Source organism: Leucopleurus acutus (genome assembly GCF_964270905.1).
Source record: "Leucopleurus acutus genome assembly, chromosome: 2".
In the NCBI taxonomy this organism is placed as follows: Eukaryota; Metazoa; Chordata; class Mammalia; order Artiodactyla; family Delphinidae; genus Leucopleurus; species Leucopleurus acutus.
In genome coordinates this window covers 117,819,153-117,836,106 of record NC_139143.1, presented here as the reverse complement: position 1 = coordinate 117,836,106, position 16,954 = coordinate 117,819,153, and the positions used below count along the sequence as shown (strand labels likewise).

General features: G+C 33.9%; 1 protein-coding gene across 1 annotated transcript in view; it reads right to left on the bottom strand.

Annotated features, from left to right (window-relative positions):
- The window catches only part of COL24A1 (collagen type XXIV alpha 1 chain), a gene marked incomplete at both ends in the record, with an annotated part of 398,127 nt that overhangs the window by 359,131 nt on the left and 22,042 nt on the right, over nt 1–16,954 (bottom strand). The window contains 3 exons of the mRNA XM_082834714.1: nt 967–1,020; nt 3,737–3,790; nt 10,905–12,256. Coding sequence (XP_082690840.1) covers nt 967–1,020; nt 3,737–3,790; nt 10,905–12,256 — 1,460 coding nt within the window. The remainder of the gene's footprint in view (nt 1–966; nt 1,021–3,736; nt 3,791–10,904; nt 12,257–16,954) is intronic.

Genomic DNA, 16,954 nt, shown 5'->3' with positions numbered 1-16,954 from the left:
TCACAATTTATTTAGCCTTCACTCCAGCCCTCTGAGGACATACTATGAGTTTTCCTATTTTGGAGAAGAAGAAAGTGAAGCTTAAAGCCACTAAGCAAGTAATTTTCTTCTAGTCATACAAATCAAGAGGGCTAAAACCTGAACCCCAATCAGTTAAGACTCCAAAACCTGTGTTCTTAAACTCTATCCTATCTTAACCTATATCTATATGGTAACACCTATATGGTTACTTTTGAGTGAGATAATTAATAAGCAGAGTGGTTATTAATGACCCTAAAATATTCATGATGTTACTGGAAACCAAAACCCTAATGCTTAACGCATATATATAAATTTAACTATCTTTCCAATTCCATACCTGCTCTCAAGGTAACCAGCCTGGTATATATTCTTCCATCCGTTTTTACTATACTCATACTACTATCTATCACACTATTATCTACCATGCTACCACTACACAACAATGTATGCTCATATATATATATATACAGGCTTTCAGGTTAGTTGTTCTCATAAAAATATGAGTATCCTATAAGCATTATCCTCACAGATCTTTTTCAGGTAAAAATATTAGGAAAGTGTGGAACAGGGAAATAAATGATATTTTATTTCCTCAGTACTTATCTATACATTAAAATACATTATAATAGCCTATACATTAAAATAGCCTTGATTTAAGGTAAATTACTCAAATCATAATCTGTATATTTCAGAGGTTTCCATATATTGCCATCATATTTTGACAATAAAGACTTTGGAATACCAAAGCAGGGCTGTGCTTGCCTTTACCACTAGCTATATATAAATCCAAGTGTGGCGGGCTCTCAGAGGAGCCTGGCTCTCTGCCGGGCTAAGACCATCTTGCTGAAGAATCATGCTCTGGAAATGACAGAGGTCCTCAATATCCCAAGGTTGGCTTTTAAAAGTTAAAGATCTTCTTTACGATACTCACTAATAATCACTCACCTTTGGACCTGGTAATCCAGGTAACCCAGGATTTCCATGTGGCCCTGGTATGCCCTGCAAATAGTGAAAAAAAAAAAAAAAAAAAAAAAGAAAGATCATTCTTAGCACAGATCTAGATACAAATAACAGACAGTGGTTATTATAACATTCAAATAAATATTATGTAATTCATTAAAATGGATATATTATTTTACAAAGTTCTTTATCTCTTCTGAGATCTTGGATTTTTCAGTCTTGGAGAAGACTAATTATAGAGCAGAACTGTGGTTTTTTGCTTCAAAACACTGTCCTTGAGGTGTTTACGTCCCTTATTTACCACCCCTATCTCCAGCCACATTGCTTAGTGCTACTTCTAAAAGTTGTGCAGAGTAAGAAGCCTAAAAATAACAAAGTGCAGTTGTTTAGTTACTCTCCTCTCAACATATGGTAACCCTTTCTGCACTTGGGTTTTTGTTTATGCTATCATGCATACCTTAAACACTTACCTCATTTAACCTTGCCCCCCTACACCTGCCCAAATCACGTTCAAGCATCAACTGAGATACCACCTCATTTTTAAATCCTGGCTACACCAGCATGAAGGGATTTCTCTTTCTTACTCATTTCCACAGAAATTGGGGCATGTAAAATTTATTTGCAATTAGTTGTATATTGCCTTGGGATATTTCTGTCATTTAAATATTTTATTGCTATTTTAACTTCCTTATGACATATGTTTAGTTTCAGAATTACAAGTTCTTTGAAAAGAGTCTGTTTTTCGCAGGCTCAGCAGCCATGGCTCACGGGCCCAGCCGCTCCGCGGCACGTGGGATCATCGCAGACCGGGGCACGGACCCGTGTCGCCTGCATCGGCAGACGGACTCTCAACCACTGCACCACCAGGGAAGCCCAAGAGTCTGTTTTGAATATTACCAGTGTAGTACTTAGCACATGGCAACCTCTCGATGAATATTTGTCAATTTGGAGAGTTCCCTGGTGGTTCAGTGGTTAGGACTGGGTGCTTTCACTGCCGTGGCCTGGGTTCATTCTCTGGTCAGGGAATAAAGATCCCAAAAGCCACACAAGGGAGGCCAAAAAAGAAAAAGGAATATTTGTCAATTTGAATTCAATAACTGCTTCTATTTACTAAATACCTACTATTGTGCAAGTAACTGTGCTAATGCTTTACTTTTTAATTACTAGTCCTTATAACAACCCTGCAAGGTGGTTATTTACTCCCATTTATAAATGGGGAACCTTAGGTTCACACAACCAGCAAGTAGAAGACTAAGATTCATCTCCAGAAGGTCTTCCAGGTTTCCAGGCCTCCTATACTCATTGGGGCTTAGTACCACACCCCTGCGCTCTTCAACTACACCTCCATCTTGACACATAAATAGTTATTAATTATCTATTTATCTGTCTTTTCACTTCTGAACTAATAGAGCATTATGTTTCAGAAAGGAGAGGGGTGCTGGCAATGCAAACACTGAAGGTATATCTAGCAAGATGAAAACTAAGGGCAAAAATTAGATTTCATGACATCTCATTCGTGTAGTCTTCCAAAACAAATTTCAATAAAGCAGGTGGAAAAATTTATAAGGATTAACAAATGAGTTTTTGATGTAGATGTGGGTGCAATGGGTATAAAGGATTATTTCACAAAGCTCAGTAGTGCAAGAGTGAGCAAGGACAAAAACTAGGAAAAATTAGCATCAATGAAAGTTTGGGATTTTTAAAAAAGATCACTTGCTGGTTGTTGCCAAATAACATAGAATCTAAGGAGAGAAAAAGGTCATGCTGTGGGAGAACAGCCTTAATGGTGGAGAGGGAATGCAATTAGTGCAAAGGTGAACTCAGTCCCTCAGGGAAGTAGGATCCAGGGTTTCCTGACAGAAAAGTAGGACAGAAATGGTCTGCTGGCTGGAAGAGAGGGGGCAAGTTTAGAAGACACTCTGGGAGGAATGTGGTAGGTCATCAAGTATAAAGAAAGAAATGTTAAACAGCTACAACGGAGTGAGAAATCATCTTCAGCCTCATATGGACAAGATCTGGATGTGAATAGGACCATTTAAAGTAACATTTTAGGGTGATTTTTCATTATATTGTTTATATGATAAATAAAAATCAGTAAAGAAAGTGGATCATTTATGGCATTTGCATTTGTCTTTATAACACACCATCACAATTCTTTTTCTAGCTCTTTGAAGAATTTCTGCTAGTAGAAGTCCATTCTTTTTTTTTTTTTTTTGAGGTTGGAAAGAAACTAATTCTAACACAGCAATAAATCTTTTGTTGGACCTGTGTAATGTGAGAAACTACTGCTTATCCTTAAGGCAGCTTTTTTCCTCAGGACAATTACTTGTTTACTTTATAGCTCCAATATTTTCCATTATATAATCCAGGAATGTACTATTTTAAGGCCGCCCACTCTTTTTCATTTCCCAAAGTAAATGAACCCCACCTTGGACTATCAACTGTAGATGAGATCACTTTATAACTAAGAATAACGTTACAAATAGCACTCAAACAGTCACTAATCTACAAATTTGATTATCTTTCTTGAGCATGCTCACAGAGAATGCTTTGGGGCTGGGTGTTCATACTCAAATAAACAGCTGCCACGTATTCCCAGGCTTCTCTTGAATTGGCAAAGGTAGGGCTAATTTCCTACCTTTGCCAATCCAGGGCAGATTTCCAAGGGAAGTACATACTGTACAATACTAGGAAAAAACATACTGGAAAGCTACCAGTTCTAACAGCAAGTGAGAAACGGAGGTCATCTACTTACCCGTGGACCTCTCTTTCCTGATGGACCTGGGATACCTGCTGGGCCAGAAGGACCCTTGGAAAACAAATGCCGAGATATTAGGCATGATAACAGATGCATCCTCTCTCACAAGTCTTGCTAAGAGTCTCACTCCAGGGGTCCTTTTCCATCCCTAGTTACCAGCTGATGATTTTCAAACAACATGAAACCCCTCACCCTAATCAGCAGGGGTGAGAGCTAAAACTCAAGATGTCCTCTTTAATCTGGCTAGATATGGCAGCAGGAAGTCTATGACTTATGGTTACGGCCACTGTATCTGGTTTTCACAGGGACCATAACTAGTTGTTTTGTGGGTAGTTTTTTACCTAAATTTACTTTTACTACTGAAGGAGGAATTCAATTTAGGGTTTAGAGACCAACAACTACAGGTTTTTTCAAACACATTTCAACAGAAGACTTGCCTTGAAAAATTAAAGCATTAACCATTTTATGTTCTTTTAAAAGGCTTATACCAAGGATCTGTGTAATGTGTTAAACTGTTACAATGAGATCCTTCTAGTATATTCGGTAATAAATCTGCCTTACACAAAATGCAGCATACCAGGAGGTCACTAATAAGAGTTAAATGGTTTGTAAAAACAAAATAGGAAAGCAAAAACAGGTCAAGTTTTAAAGTATTCTGAGTTCTTTAAATGTCACTTATTAAATATATTAAATAAGAAATAGGAAACTACTACTTTGTTTCCTCATATTATGCCTTATGTCATCTTTTTTTGCTTTAACAATCAACTGTAGAAGAATAAGTGTTCATTTGGGATACGGTTAATACATATTCATTCATTCATCTGTCCATTAATTTCATTGTTACTGTGCACTCTGCTGCCATGGCATTATTCTTGATGTCTACAGAGCATACACACATTCCATTTTACAAACATTCATTCATTATTGCAGTAAAAATACTACAAGTTTTGAAATGAGACATATCAAGGTTAAGATATTAGCCCTACCATTAACAAGTAGCATGGTCTACTGATCCTCATTTTTATGTAACATTTTTATCTTTGAAACTTTCTCCTTTATTAATGCTACAGTCATTTTGCAGTTTTCTAATGCTCTTTATATTTCAAACTGTCCATTTTCCTTTTAATTTTTTTCCTTCTCCTACTCCTTAATAAAAACCTTTCATGTATTCTCTAATATTAAGAGAAAAGGAATATTCCTATTCAACCACAGAAGAGTAATATTTCTGTTCTCCCTTCTGAGCCATTCAAATATTCTGCATCATTATTATATCACTAGCTTCCATCAAAAACTGACTTTCACTTATTTTCAAAAAAAATTAAAATTCTTTTCAAATTATTTCTGGTTCTGCTGTTATCATCAGAACTTACCAGCTGATGATTTGAAGTCCCCCAAAATAAGAACTAATAATAAAAACTAAATGCAAAATTAAAACAAAATATCTAGTTTGGTTTATTGCCCTGTCACGCTACTTTGTGACATAAGAAAACACTACTACATTCACACTGAAAAAGAAGTTAATATTACAGTTAATGTTAGATACTAAGGAGAAAAGACTATATTTTGTGTTGTGACTGAAATATTTGAATAGTTTAATAGGCAATAAATAAAACTCAATTTTAACTTGTCTTCACAATTTTGCATTTCCATATCTTTGAGAACAGGTTATTAATAGGCATTTTCTAGAAACCAGAGAAGGAAAGTAATTTTATATGACTTTTTTTATGAATTATTTTCGATAAATAAAGTACTAAAAAAGGCACTTTAACTTTCAGGTTATTGGTTATTAAGAGAAAGTATAATTCAATTAAAAGAGCAATGGTATGGCAATCATCCAATCTAGATTCAAATCATGCTTCAATCATTTACTTGCTGAATGACCCTAGACAAGTCAATTACTCTATCTAAGCCTTAGTTTCCTCATCTTTATAACACTGATGACAAAAAATTTATTTTTCAGTGTTATCGTAAGCATTAAAGATATTGTACTATATAAAATACCTGTAACTATGTCTGATAGTTACAGTACTTAACCAATAAACTATAGAGCAATTTTTTAAAAGGTATGGCTGGGGCACAGGCAGTACTCAATTAATGTTAGTTATAATACTATTATTACTAGGGTAATATATATACTAAGGCAAATGTATTCGGTCCTTCTAAGAGATAGTAATATCTGGTCAATTAATCTTGGAAGTCCTACATCTAAAGTTCCCTCTATAATTCATTCACTCATTCATTCATTCACTCACTCAATAAACATTAGTAAACATCAAACCCTCCTGGAGGTGGCAGTGAGATAAAAAAACACCCATTAATATATAAACACATAATATACATTTTATTTAGTGATATGAAGAAAAGAACAAGCAACCGAGAGAGATCAACAGTGTACATAATTTATATTGTAGTATCAGAGAAGGCTTCTCTGAGGAAGTGCTAAGTTATATCTAAAAAATGAAGAGGAGTAACGAAAGAGGAGAAAATAAAATTCCAGAAAATAGGAGTAAAATGAATTAGGGCATGAGTAAAATAAAACAAAACAAAGAAAAATTACAGTCTTATCAAGGAGATAAAAGAAACCCAACGGTGCGATTAAGCAAAAGTGGAACAAAATGAGGTTGCAGAGGAAAGCAGGGGCCAGATGATATACTACTGCATGGGTCATGATAAAGAGTTTTTAGTTTATTCTAACTGCTTTACTCTTCAGTCACTGAAGAGTTTAAGCAGATAAATGACATGATCTAATTTATATTTTAAATCGATCACTAGAGAATTTATATAAAAGATAGCAGAATGAGAACCCTCCTTCCCTCAAAACCACTGAAAACAACAAAAAACACCAAAAGAAGAAAACATCTCTGATGAAACAAGGAAAAGACCAAAACCACAAACCAAAAATATGAAAATTCTCTTCCAAATATTGAGACAGTTTGGAGTAAGGAAAGATGCTGAGAGATGACCAAAAACAAAAAACAAACAAAAAACCTCTTCAGACGTCAAAGTTTGGACAGGCTACAGATATCTAAAAGTATATCAGTCCAGAAAGTTCATACCAACAATCCTTTAATAACAATAGTAAAGTTTAAGGAAATGGGAAAGCCACAGGACATATAATTCATGACCCTGTAAAGACCCAGTTCAAACAACCAGGAGTAAGGAAAGTAGAGCTGAAGAGGAAGAACCCATTTTCATGATCTGCAACAAATCTCCTAACTTCAGGAGATTTCTGGTTGTGAGAGGGGGTAGAAGACAAGAGCATAAATCATCATATCACTTCTCAGAGCAATATAGAGGGCTTCACGTACATGAAAATGAGAGGAGATATGTTTCTGGATAGAGGACAAAATAAATATGGAAAGACGGTGTTGAAGATAGCAACTTAAATTTGATGTTGTGTACCACTACTTCCCTTTGCCTCTCCCTATAGAATTCTGAAGCAAATAGTGACCCAGATAGAGTTGTCTTTATTTTAAAAATGAGTAATAACCAGAAAGAAACCAGCAAGGGACCTATGCATATTGAGGGGAGGGGAAAGTGTGAGAACAGAAACGTAAATTAAAAGTAGATGAAAACTGTTTACCAGAAGAGGAATCACTCCACGCAACAGAGAAAAAGTTCATATAGTTCACTATAGATTCAAAAAATTTCAAGATGCTATTTTTCTACAAAATGAGAGCTCAAAGAAGAGTTATAAGACATTAAAAATAACAACCAAGGTAATAAAATGTTAGCCAGAGAGCTTAAAGATTGAAAGAGCAAAAAAGAAACAATTATAGAGGAAAGCCAGGTCAGAAACAATAAAAACTGACTACAATTGAACAAATCAATTAAGGGATATGGATGTAGTTTAACTGAATTCACATAAAACAAAGTGGAAAAATGCAATCACATGGACATGACTGTAGAGAAGATAATAAATACTATCATCACAAAGGACATTTAACATATACTGGTATGCTTGAAGAATGATATAGAAAAATGGAAAAGAAAAATACCTGAGAATATAAGGAGAGACTTTTCTATAATAAGTAAAAATAATCTTCAGATCAAAAGAGTACCAGAAAAAAACTGATACAGAACCTAACAGGTTTGATGAAATGAACTTCAAAGATAACAAAAGAACTGCATGGGCATACAGAGGAAAAACAGTCACCTACAAGTAGGAAAAATCAGGCTGGCCTCAGACTTCACACAGTAACATCCACTTCAAGAAGCAGTGCAGCAGTCTCTACAAAGTTCATCATTTCATCACCATTCACTCTCTCATTAGCTTTCTAAAATCTACCTTTAGACTTCTACACTATGCTGAAGTCAGATTCTCAAAGTTCAATAATGACTTTCCCATCAGAAGATCCAAAGGATTTCCTCCACTTTTTCTCAGTCCTCAGCTGTAGCTTTCAGCACTGCTGATCAATTTCTTCTCAAAACTCTCATCCTTGGCTTTTGTGATAGTTATACTGTATTCTCTCCCACCTCTCTAATTACTCCGTCACATTTCTGCTTTTTTTTTCTTTCTTCTATAACCACAAAGCAAACATAGCTCATGATTTGGCTCTCGACTCTATGCTGAACTCCTTTCCTTGAAAATTATCTGACTCTATAGCTTCAACTACTGATATAATATTGACAGGAAAACTCCCATATCTATACCCCCTGCTTTGACCTCTCTTTTTTACTTCAGCTTCTTCAACTCTTCCAACAGCTTACTGATTTGCCAACAGCACCTTAGATGTTTTAACTTGATTTCTTCTCCTAAAATCAACTTCCTCTCTTAATTATTGGTTTTAGTAATGGTATCACCATTCTCTCAATCCACAGGCTTAAAACCTTAGAAGCCATCTTGGATCCTCTACCTTTTTACTTGGTCCCTAGGTCCAATTAATTTCCTAGGTTTCTACCAAACCTTCCTTCAAAATACCTCTTGAATCCTACCTCTCCTTTGCATTTTCACCGCTGGCATCCTAGATAATGTCCTAGTCTTGTAACATCCAGATGATAACAGGAATTTCCTGTCTGCTCTGAGCATTGCCACCAGATTGACTTCCCTATTCATGCCTCTGCTTAGAAACCTACAGAATTCCCCACTGAGAACCAAGATAAAGTTTGAACTATCAGTTTGAAAATTAAGACAACTACAACCTGTCCACATCTGTCTTGGGTCTTATATTTGTCTAACATTATTCAGCCTAATATCATGAAAGAGCTTGAGCTTTAGAGGCAGAAAACCTGGGTCAAAATCCTGGCTCTATCATTAATTAGCAATGTGGTTATGACAAGTAAACTAATTCCTCTGGGCCTCAGTTTCTTAACCTGAAAAATGAGGATAATAATACCAAACTTACAAAGTTCTTTTAAGATAACAAACGTAAAGGGCATGGTAGAGTGCCTGCTACCATGGTAAAACTCAATAAATTATAACTATTTTGATCATAGGTAACCAAAAATTAATAAGAACTCAAATTATAGCTATTTTGCTGTTTCTCCTACATAAAAGATATGCCAGTTCCTTTCACCTATCAAAATCATATCCATTCTTTGAGGCTGACGTTCTGAAAACTTTGTCCACAAGAACCTATCCTGAACACATTCAGCCTTAAGTGATCTTTCATAGGGATCCCCTCAAAAACTATTTTTCTTCCCTTTGAAAATGTGTACTCCATATACTTAGTTTGTATCTCTCAGTGACATTTAATCTTACTTGACCCTGAGATATAATTATAAATGTACTTCCTGTGTCCCCGTTACCACAATGTAAGCTCCTTCTGAGCAGTAACTCTGTTATACATACCTTGTGTTTCTGCTTTGCTCAAGCAGAGACTAAGTTAGTATCTGTTGAATATACCAATGCTGAAACAACTATTCTTGAATTTAGAGAAGAGATTAACACTCATCACTGACTTTTTTTTGAAGAAAGTAAATAGCTTACATAACTGTTTGTTTAATATGACCTGCCTAATGGCTCAATTTTATTACTAATATGTTGATAACTGTCATAGCTGAAAAGTTTATTTCTCTATATTATTCAGATTTTATTAAACCCCTTAAACATTCACACTAATAAGAGTTGCTCAATACCTATCAAATCACTGAGTAATAACCGCAAAAGAAACACAAGCTCAGCAAGTAGTGTCATCTCCTATTCTATGATTTCTGGAACTAAACAAATGATTCAAATTTTATTTTCATCAAATAAAGGAAATACCTTAAGATATATTTTAGTCTGCTTGCAACCTAAAAAACAATTTCTAAAAACATATAAGTTGATTGTTTAAGGTATTCAAAAATATGAAAGGCAAAAACATAATGTTCCTAATGTGATTTTAAATAGCTTTAAATGAATTTTAAGTGATTAAAAAATTTGCAAATGTCCATCTACAATTGCACCTACATGACAAAATAATTTCAGAGCTAAAAAAAAATCAGTCTATTATCTCATAGCTTTACTTAGGCATTATTAAGTAAGTGACTTGGCTCTTTTTCTACTGATGGACTGATGGGCTGACTGGCTATTTTTGTATAAGGCAGATGGAACTTTTATTAATCCATAAATGTAAATTGGCTATATCATGAACGATATAATGAAATATGTTACTGTTTACAATTCTAAGTGAAATATTTTAATTTCTATAATGTAAGGGTTTGCTTTTCCCCAGTGACCCACTATAAAATTATCTCTATCTAAAATTTTACACTCTATTTTAATTCATTTTTGATACGATTTTGTTGAAAGTATATTTAATAATGTATTTAAAGTATTTTTATTTAGTCTACTATAACTTTCATATCCTTCTCTTAACATGACTATGCATTAAGCCTATGGGTATTTTTCATAAAAAAGAATGCTGATCTATATTTAGCAGTTGAATTCCTGATTGAATTTCACCTGAACAAGAAAAGCATATAGTTTACTCACCACTTTACCAGAATTAAGTAAGCTTTTCAGCCTTCCAATAAAAACCAAAAAAAAAAAAAAAAAAAAAGTACAATATTTGACCCAGGGTTGCATTTTGGTTGGATATATTATAGCAAGCATAATGTACTCATTGTAAGCCAGGGTACATCTCTAAGACAGATCTGTTCTGTACTGTTCAGCCTAGAGAATTCCTTTCAAAATGTTTGGTAAATTAGTGCATTAAGACACATTTTAAAAACAATAACTTACGGGAGGTCCAGTGTCCCCTTTTGGCCCTCTTAGATTCTCCATTTCGAGCATTGTATTAAGATCCTCATAATAATAATAATAATCATAATGCTCAGTTTCATAGCTATTTTCGAAGGGATAAGTAGCATCAGGATCAAATTCACCTTCCTTCCTTAGATCAAGGTGATTATCCACAGATGGCTCATCTGTCACTCTGTATAAGGTTGTGTTTAAAGTCTGTTGCAGTTCCATAAGTTCATTAGTGTGTAGATTTGCTGTGATAGCTTTCTTGACATTCTTAATTGTATCTTGCTTTATATGTGGAAGAATAGAGGATATCTTCTTAAATGGTGACAGACCAGTTACTTTATCATTATGTTGTGTGACATTGTCCAACACGTTTAGAAGAGAACTAAATTTCTCCTTGCTATTTTTCCTTGGCTCATTGAGGCTATGATGTGTCATTGGCAGGCTTAGATTTGCCTGAGTAAGTTGCTCGGTGATCATTTCTTTGGCCTGAATCACATGGTTCACAAGATCCACAGCAGAGACATTCTCTGAACGAAGAGAAGTTAACTGAGATCTTGATATCTGGTGTTCTTCTTCTTTATGCACTGCCGTAGAATCATTTCTGGAATCTAGAATGCTTCTGCCTTTGGTAAGTGTGTCCTCTGACAGTACTTTTTCACCAAATCTTTTGGGCAAGAGAGAGTTTTCTGGTATCTTAGCTGGTACAATAGTTGTATGAAGAAGGCTTGTCTCAGGGAAACACTGCTGTTTCACATATCTGCAATAGTTTACAGATGCTTCTGCAGAAGGAATAATATCCAACTGACATACTATTCCTTCAAAATGGACAGAATTATTATTTATACTTCCCAAGGTAAACACACTTTTAGAATCAAAGGTCTGAACTTCCGAAAGAGTCTCTCTGCTAAAATATTTCTTTCCACATTCAGCAAACATTGAGACAACTTGATAGCTAACAGCAATGGCAAATGTGTGCCATTGCTCATCGTGAACACTGTAGTTGAAAAATACAGACTGCTTTCCTCCAAGGTATACCACTATTTTTTTAGGTAATAACTGTACTCCTAATTGCAGTCTATTTTTACTTCTAATGCTGAAGAGAAATGCATTGTTTGCTCTATGTGACTGTAAACCAATTAATATTGTAAATGGCTGTTCTAAGTTGACTGGTAAAATTTTCACGAGAGGTGACTCAATATAAGAATCATTTGTTAAAAGGACACCCGATTCTGTTAAATGGACCCCCTGAGGTAATGGTGTAGATGATGATGGTACAGCAGTCACTGATGATGAATGTTTTACATCTTTGCCTCCAAGGCCTAGTTGATGAAGAATATCTATGCCTGGAAATTAAAAAGAGAGAAAGAAAGAGAAAGAGAGAAAGAATCTTACTCTTATGCATTCATGTGTTCATATAAATGTTTGAGTATATCTACAGTCTTCCTTGTAGGTATCAACAGTAACCCCTAAAATAAACATGCTCTATCAATAGCTAATTTCTAGGTAATGAGAGGTATGGAAGGGGAAAATAAAATGTTATACTCATAATCTGAAACACACACATACATACACCCCAATATCCCTAAACCCAAAATTTAATAAATGTTCTCTTATTCTTCCCAATTAGGAAACTTGTTACTCCAATGAATTGCATGTTCAAAGATTCCCAGATAGTCATTTATATCTTTAATTTAGAACTTAAAATTTTATGACTTCTGTGTTAAAGAGAAACTAGGGACATACTTACAAAAAGAAATTTTTAATTTGGAAACCATTTTATAAATTAAGTTCACACAACCGTTTAAACTATAATTTTTCAGGCTGTTTTCCGTTTTACCTTCCGAGAATTTACAGGTCACATAAGAGCTCTCCCTATGCCTAATGCCTTAAGTGTGTGCTATACATAAAGTACCCAGTCACCCTGAAAACTCCTGGACAAGAGAACTTAAATTCTTACTGTTGCTGATCATTGTATTTTTTTCTCTCCCTTCTAAATTTTCTGTCTCTTCCATTTTTTTTCTCAGTCCTCCAGAGTAATTGTTAATCCAAACAATTTGTGGAGTTTCTCAATATTTATTATAAAATATAGGTTTTATATACATTATATAATTATGATTTTTCTGGTTTTCATTGTAATGTTATTGATAGTATACTGCTTATCTCCCTTACCCAATTATAAACTCTTGAAGACAGATTCTATGTCTGCTTCCTTATTGGATATCTACTATACCTGCCTTCAAATAGTTCTATAATTTCTGAATGAATGAATCTGCCCCACAGAATCTAATCAGATGTGACATTTACTTCTAGAGTTCTATAACCCTAGGACTTGTAAAAGATAATAAACTTCTCAAGGATACAGAACAGCTTAGTCAGCCATGTGATCTTTATTATTCTTTGGGTTATAAATCTCCCATTTGTATCATTGTATGTACATAATCATTTCCAACAAGAAATGTTAAAGAATTGTTCATTCATCACTATGATAAATGAGGAAAAACAAAGATTTCTGAAGATTAGCCAGCAAGGTTACACATCATCTTAACTTTCCTTTTATAGGAAATTAGTAGATATTTGATAACTCACTTTTATTACAAATCGCAAATATAGTGGCAAATGTCCACCAAAATATTCCTAACAGCAGTTATAAATTATATGCATCTCCAGGAATTTGGGGAAATACTTTAAAGAGGCCCCATAAAAACACACAAAAAAATCTTTGACTTCTCATGTTTTAAAATTATAATTTTTAAAAAAATTTAATTTTACTCCATAATATGGCTGTTTGTTTTAACATAAAATATGAATTACCAGCTAAATCATTCCTAATCTTCAATGAAAATTTACACTTCTGAAACATAACATAGTTAAACTGTGACTTTGGGTACTCTTAACCAATGCTAATTGCTTGTAAGGATATTCTCAATCCAAGAAATAAACTATGGAAGAAACACTGCTAATGTGAAAATCACAATGCTTAAAATATATATAATAATAAAGTATGGGAAACATGATCTGGCATTCTATGATGCCAGATCAGCTATTCTTACATAAAGGAAGAGTCAAAATTATGTGGTATGATATCCAGGGCTGCTACTTGCCCAAAGAAAACCAGTCTTTGTATTTAACCCATACTATGTACTGCCTCAAATTTCTGATTCTATTAGAATGAAATTCTACTAGAAAGAGTATTATTTTAAAACTTTAGTATACATACATTTTTGATATTTATATAGATATACATGTACACATATATATATATGCTTCCTTCAATTCTAATATATATGTATACATATATATTTCCTTCAATCCTATTTCTGAGTTTTAATGACAAATAGCTAGGATTTTTAAAAAATCAAATGTTTTAAAGCATTAACTACACAAAAAACTTCTTGACTGAAACTTCCTTGCATTTCTAAAATAAAATCTACTTGACAGTTATATTTTACTCTTTTAATACCTTACTGGATTCTTCAAGAATATCTTATGTAGACTCTCTGCATTGATATTTATGAATTAAGACCGGCCTGTGGTTTTCCTCTTATTTCCCTTATCTTTATCTGACTATAATGTTGAACTTCATTATTTTTTATGGCCCAAAACAGTTTAAATACCTTTAAAATTCTTTTCAGAAGTTAGATAAAACTCAGTTGTAAACCAAACTTATGTTGGCTTTTTCACTGATAACTCTTCATTCACCTTCCTAATTTATTCTACGTTGATTGATTTATTCTAATTTTCAACTAAATTTTTAATCAATTTTTTAAATTTATATTTTTATATGAAATAACTTCCTTCTAGGTTTTCAAATGTATTACTCAGAGATCTTCATGTAATATTCCCTTACAATTCTTTGTTTCCCTATTTCTGTGGTTCTCTATATAATTTTCCAATTTTGAATATTTTGCTCTATTCTTTTTTTTTTTAAATAAGTGGCAGAGTAGCATTCAAACCCACTCTGCATCTAGAACTCTTATTTATTTTTTTATTTTTGGCTGCCTTGCGTCTTCGTTGCTGCACACGGGCTTTCTCTAGCTGCGGCGAATGGGGGCTACTCTTCGTTGCGGTGCGCAGGCTTCTCATAGCGGTCGCTTCTCTTGCTGCAGAGCACAGGCCCTAGGCGTGTGGGCTTCAGTAGTTGTGGCACACAGGCTCAGTAGTTGTGGCTCGCAGGCTGTAGAGCACAGGCTCCATAGTCGTGGCTCACAGGCTTAGTTGCTCCGTGGCACGTGGGATCTACCTGAACCAGGGATCAAACCCATGTCCCCTGCATTGGCAGGAGGATTCTTAACCACTGCTCCACCAGAGAAATCCTCTATTTGTTCTTTAGTATAACTATTGCCTATTTCAAAAGTATAGCCTTTGGATTTGTTTATCCTTTCTACTATTTTTGTCTGCTTTCTGTATCATTAATTTCTGCGTTTATCTTTATTATCTTTTCCTATTTTCATTTGGTTTATTTGATTCTTTGTCTAGTTTCTGGCAATGAGCATTTAGTTATTTATAGCACTTAAGCAATAAATTTCCTCAATACTGCTTTTGCTATATCCCATAGATTTTGATGTGATATTTTCATTTTGTGTGATATTTTCATTTTTGTAATTTTCTAGAAACTATGCAATTTTTACTTGTATTTTCCCATTGAACCAAATGATTTAAGAGGAAATGCAAAATCTTCCAGTTAGAAGGGTTTTTGTTTGTTTTCTAATTTTGTTAGTAAAATCTAACTTAACAGAATTGTGATCAGAAGACAGTGTCTAATTTGCACTTTGGTTTTGAAACTTAGCCTAATAAATGGTCAATTTTCAATAGAGTTTGGTAAGCACTTACAAAGGTGTTTCAGGGCATAGAATTTAATACCAGTTGGCTGAACCTCGTTTATTTTATATCCTCTATACCCTTATATTTATACTATTAATCTTTCATGGACTAAGAGGTAAAGAAAGTCTCATCACTATTATGTCTTTTTGGCCTTTTATCTCATGTGGTCTTAACTTTATGAATATTAATGTTATGATTGCTATGCAGAGATAGTCATAAAATTCATATATTTATTGGGTACTGCACCTTCTCTGGAATTAAGACCCCTTGCCCCACTTTTTGTTTGCATTTGTCTGATATACCTTTGCCCATGCTTTTATTTTCACCTACATTGAAACACTGCTTTAGGTAAAGAGAAAGGAGTTTGTTTTGTGATCTAATCTGAAAAAAATTTTTTGAATATAAAATTAAATCTATTTACAGTTATTGATGTGGTTTGTTTAATGTCATGTTTTCCAATTGTTAAAGTCACTATGTGCTTTGTTTCCTTTTTTGTTTTTGTGCTTTGTTTACTTTACTTTTGTATGTAGTTCTTTTGAAATTAGAAATGTTTGTATTTTTATTCTAAAGTTGACCTTTAAAATTATAAATGTATACAATATCTCTAGCCCTCTTTAGACATATCTATTTTTCAGTGAACAATGTTTCCTTTTCTTTTTTCTCCTTTTTCCCCCTTTACCACCTAATATTAGTCAATAGGATTTTCTTAGTATTTACCTTTTCATTATTAAATACTATCCTTACAGTATTTGATTTATAAGCTTTGGATAATTTTTAATTCCTAGCTTCTGATAAGCCAATCAGCAAACTTAATCTACTTCCTGGGGTTTCTTCCCCTTTCCTCCCATTTTTTTAGTGGTTGTACCATTCCTACATTGTTAGTTCATATGGTATTTAGATTCTGTTTCATTCCCGTATTTTCTTTCGTTAAATAGAGCCAGTCTTTTGTAGCTGTTTTCTCATTTACTATTTGCTGAAGTTTATGTTCTATTAGCTTCATCAAGAAGGGTTCATGAGAACTTTTCCTGACTTAATTGTTAGTAGTTTTGTACCTTAATTTTCACCGAATGTAACATTCTTTGTTGGTATTTTCTTTCCTTGGATATCTTGCAGTTATGGTTCCACTGTCCTTAGGTGTTGAATGTTAGGAGAGAAAAATCTGAAGTCAGACAATTTTTTTCTCCTAAGTGACTCGATTTTTTAACAGCATACCCAAAAGA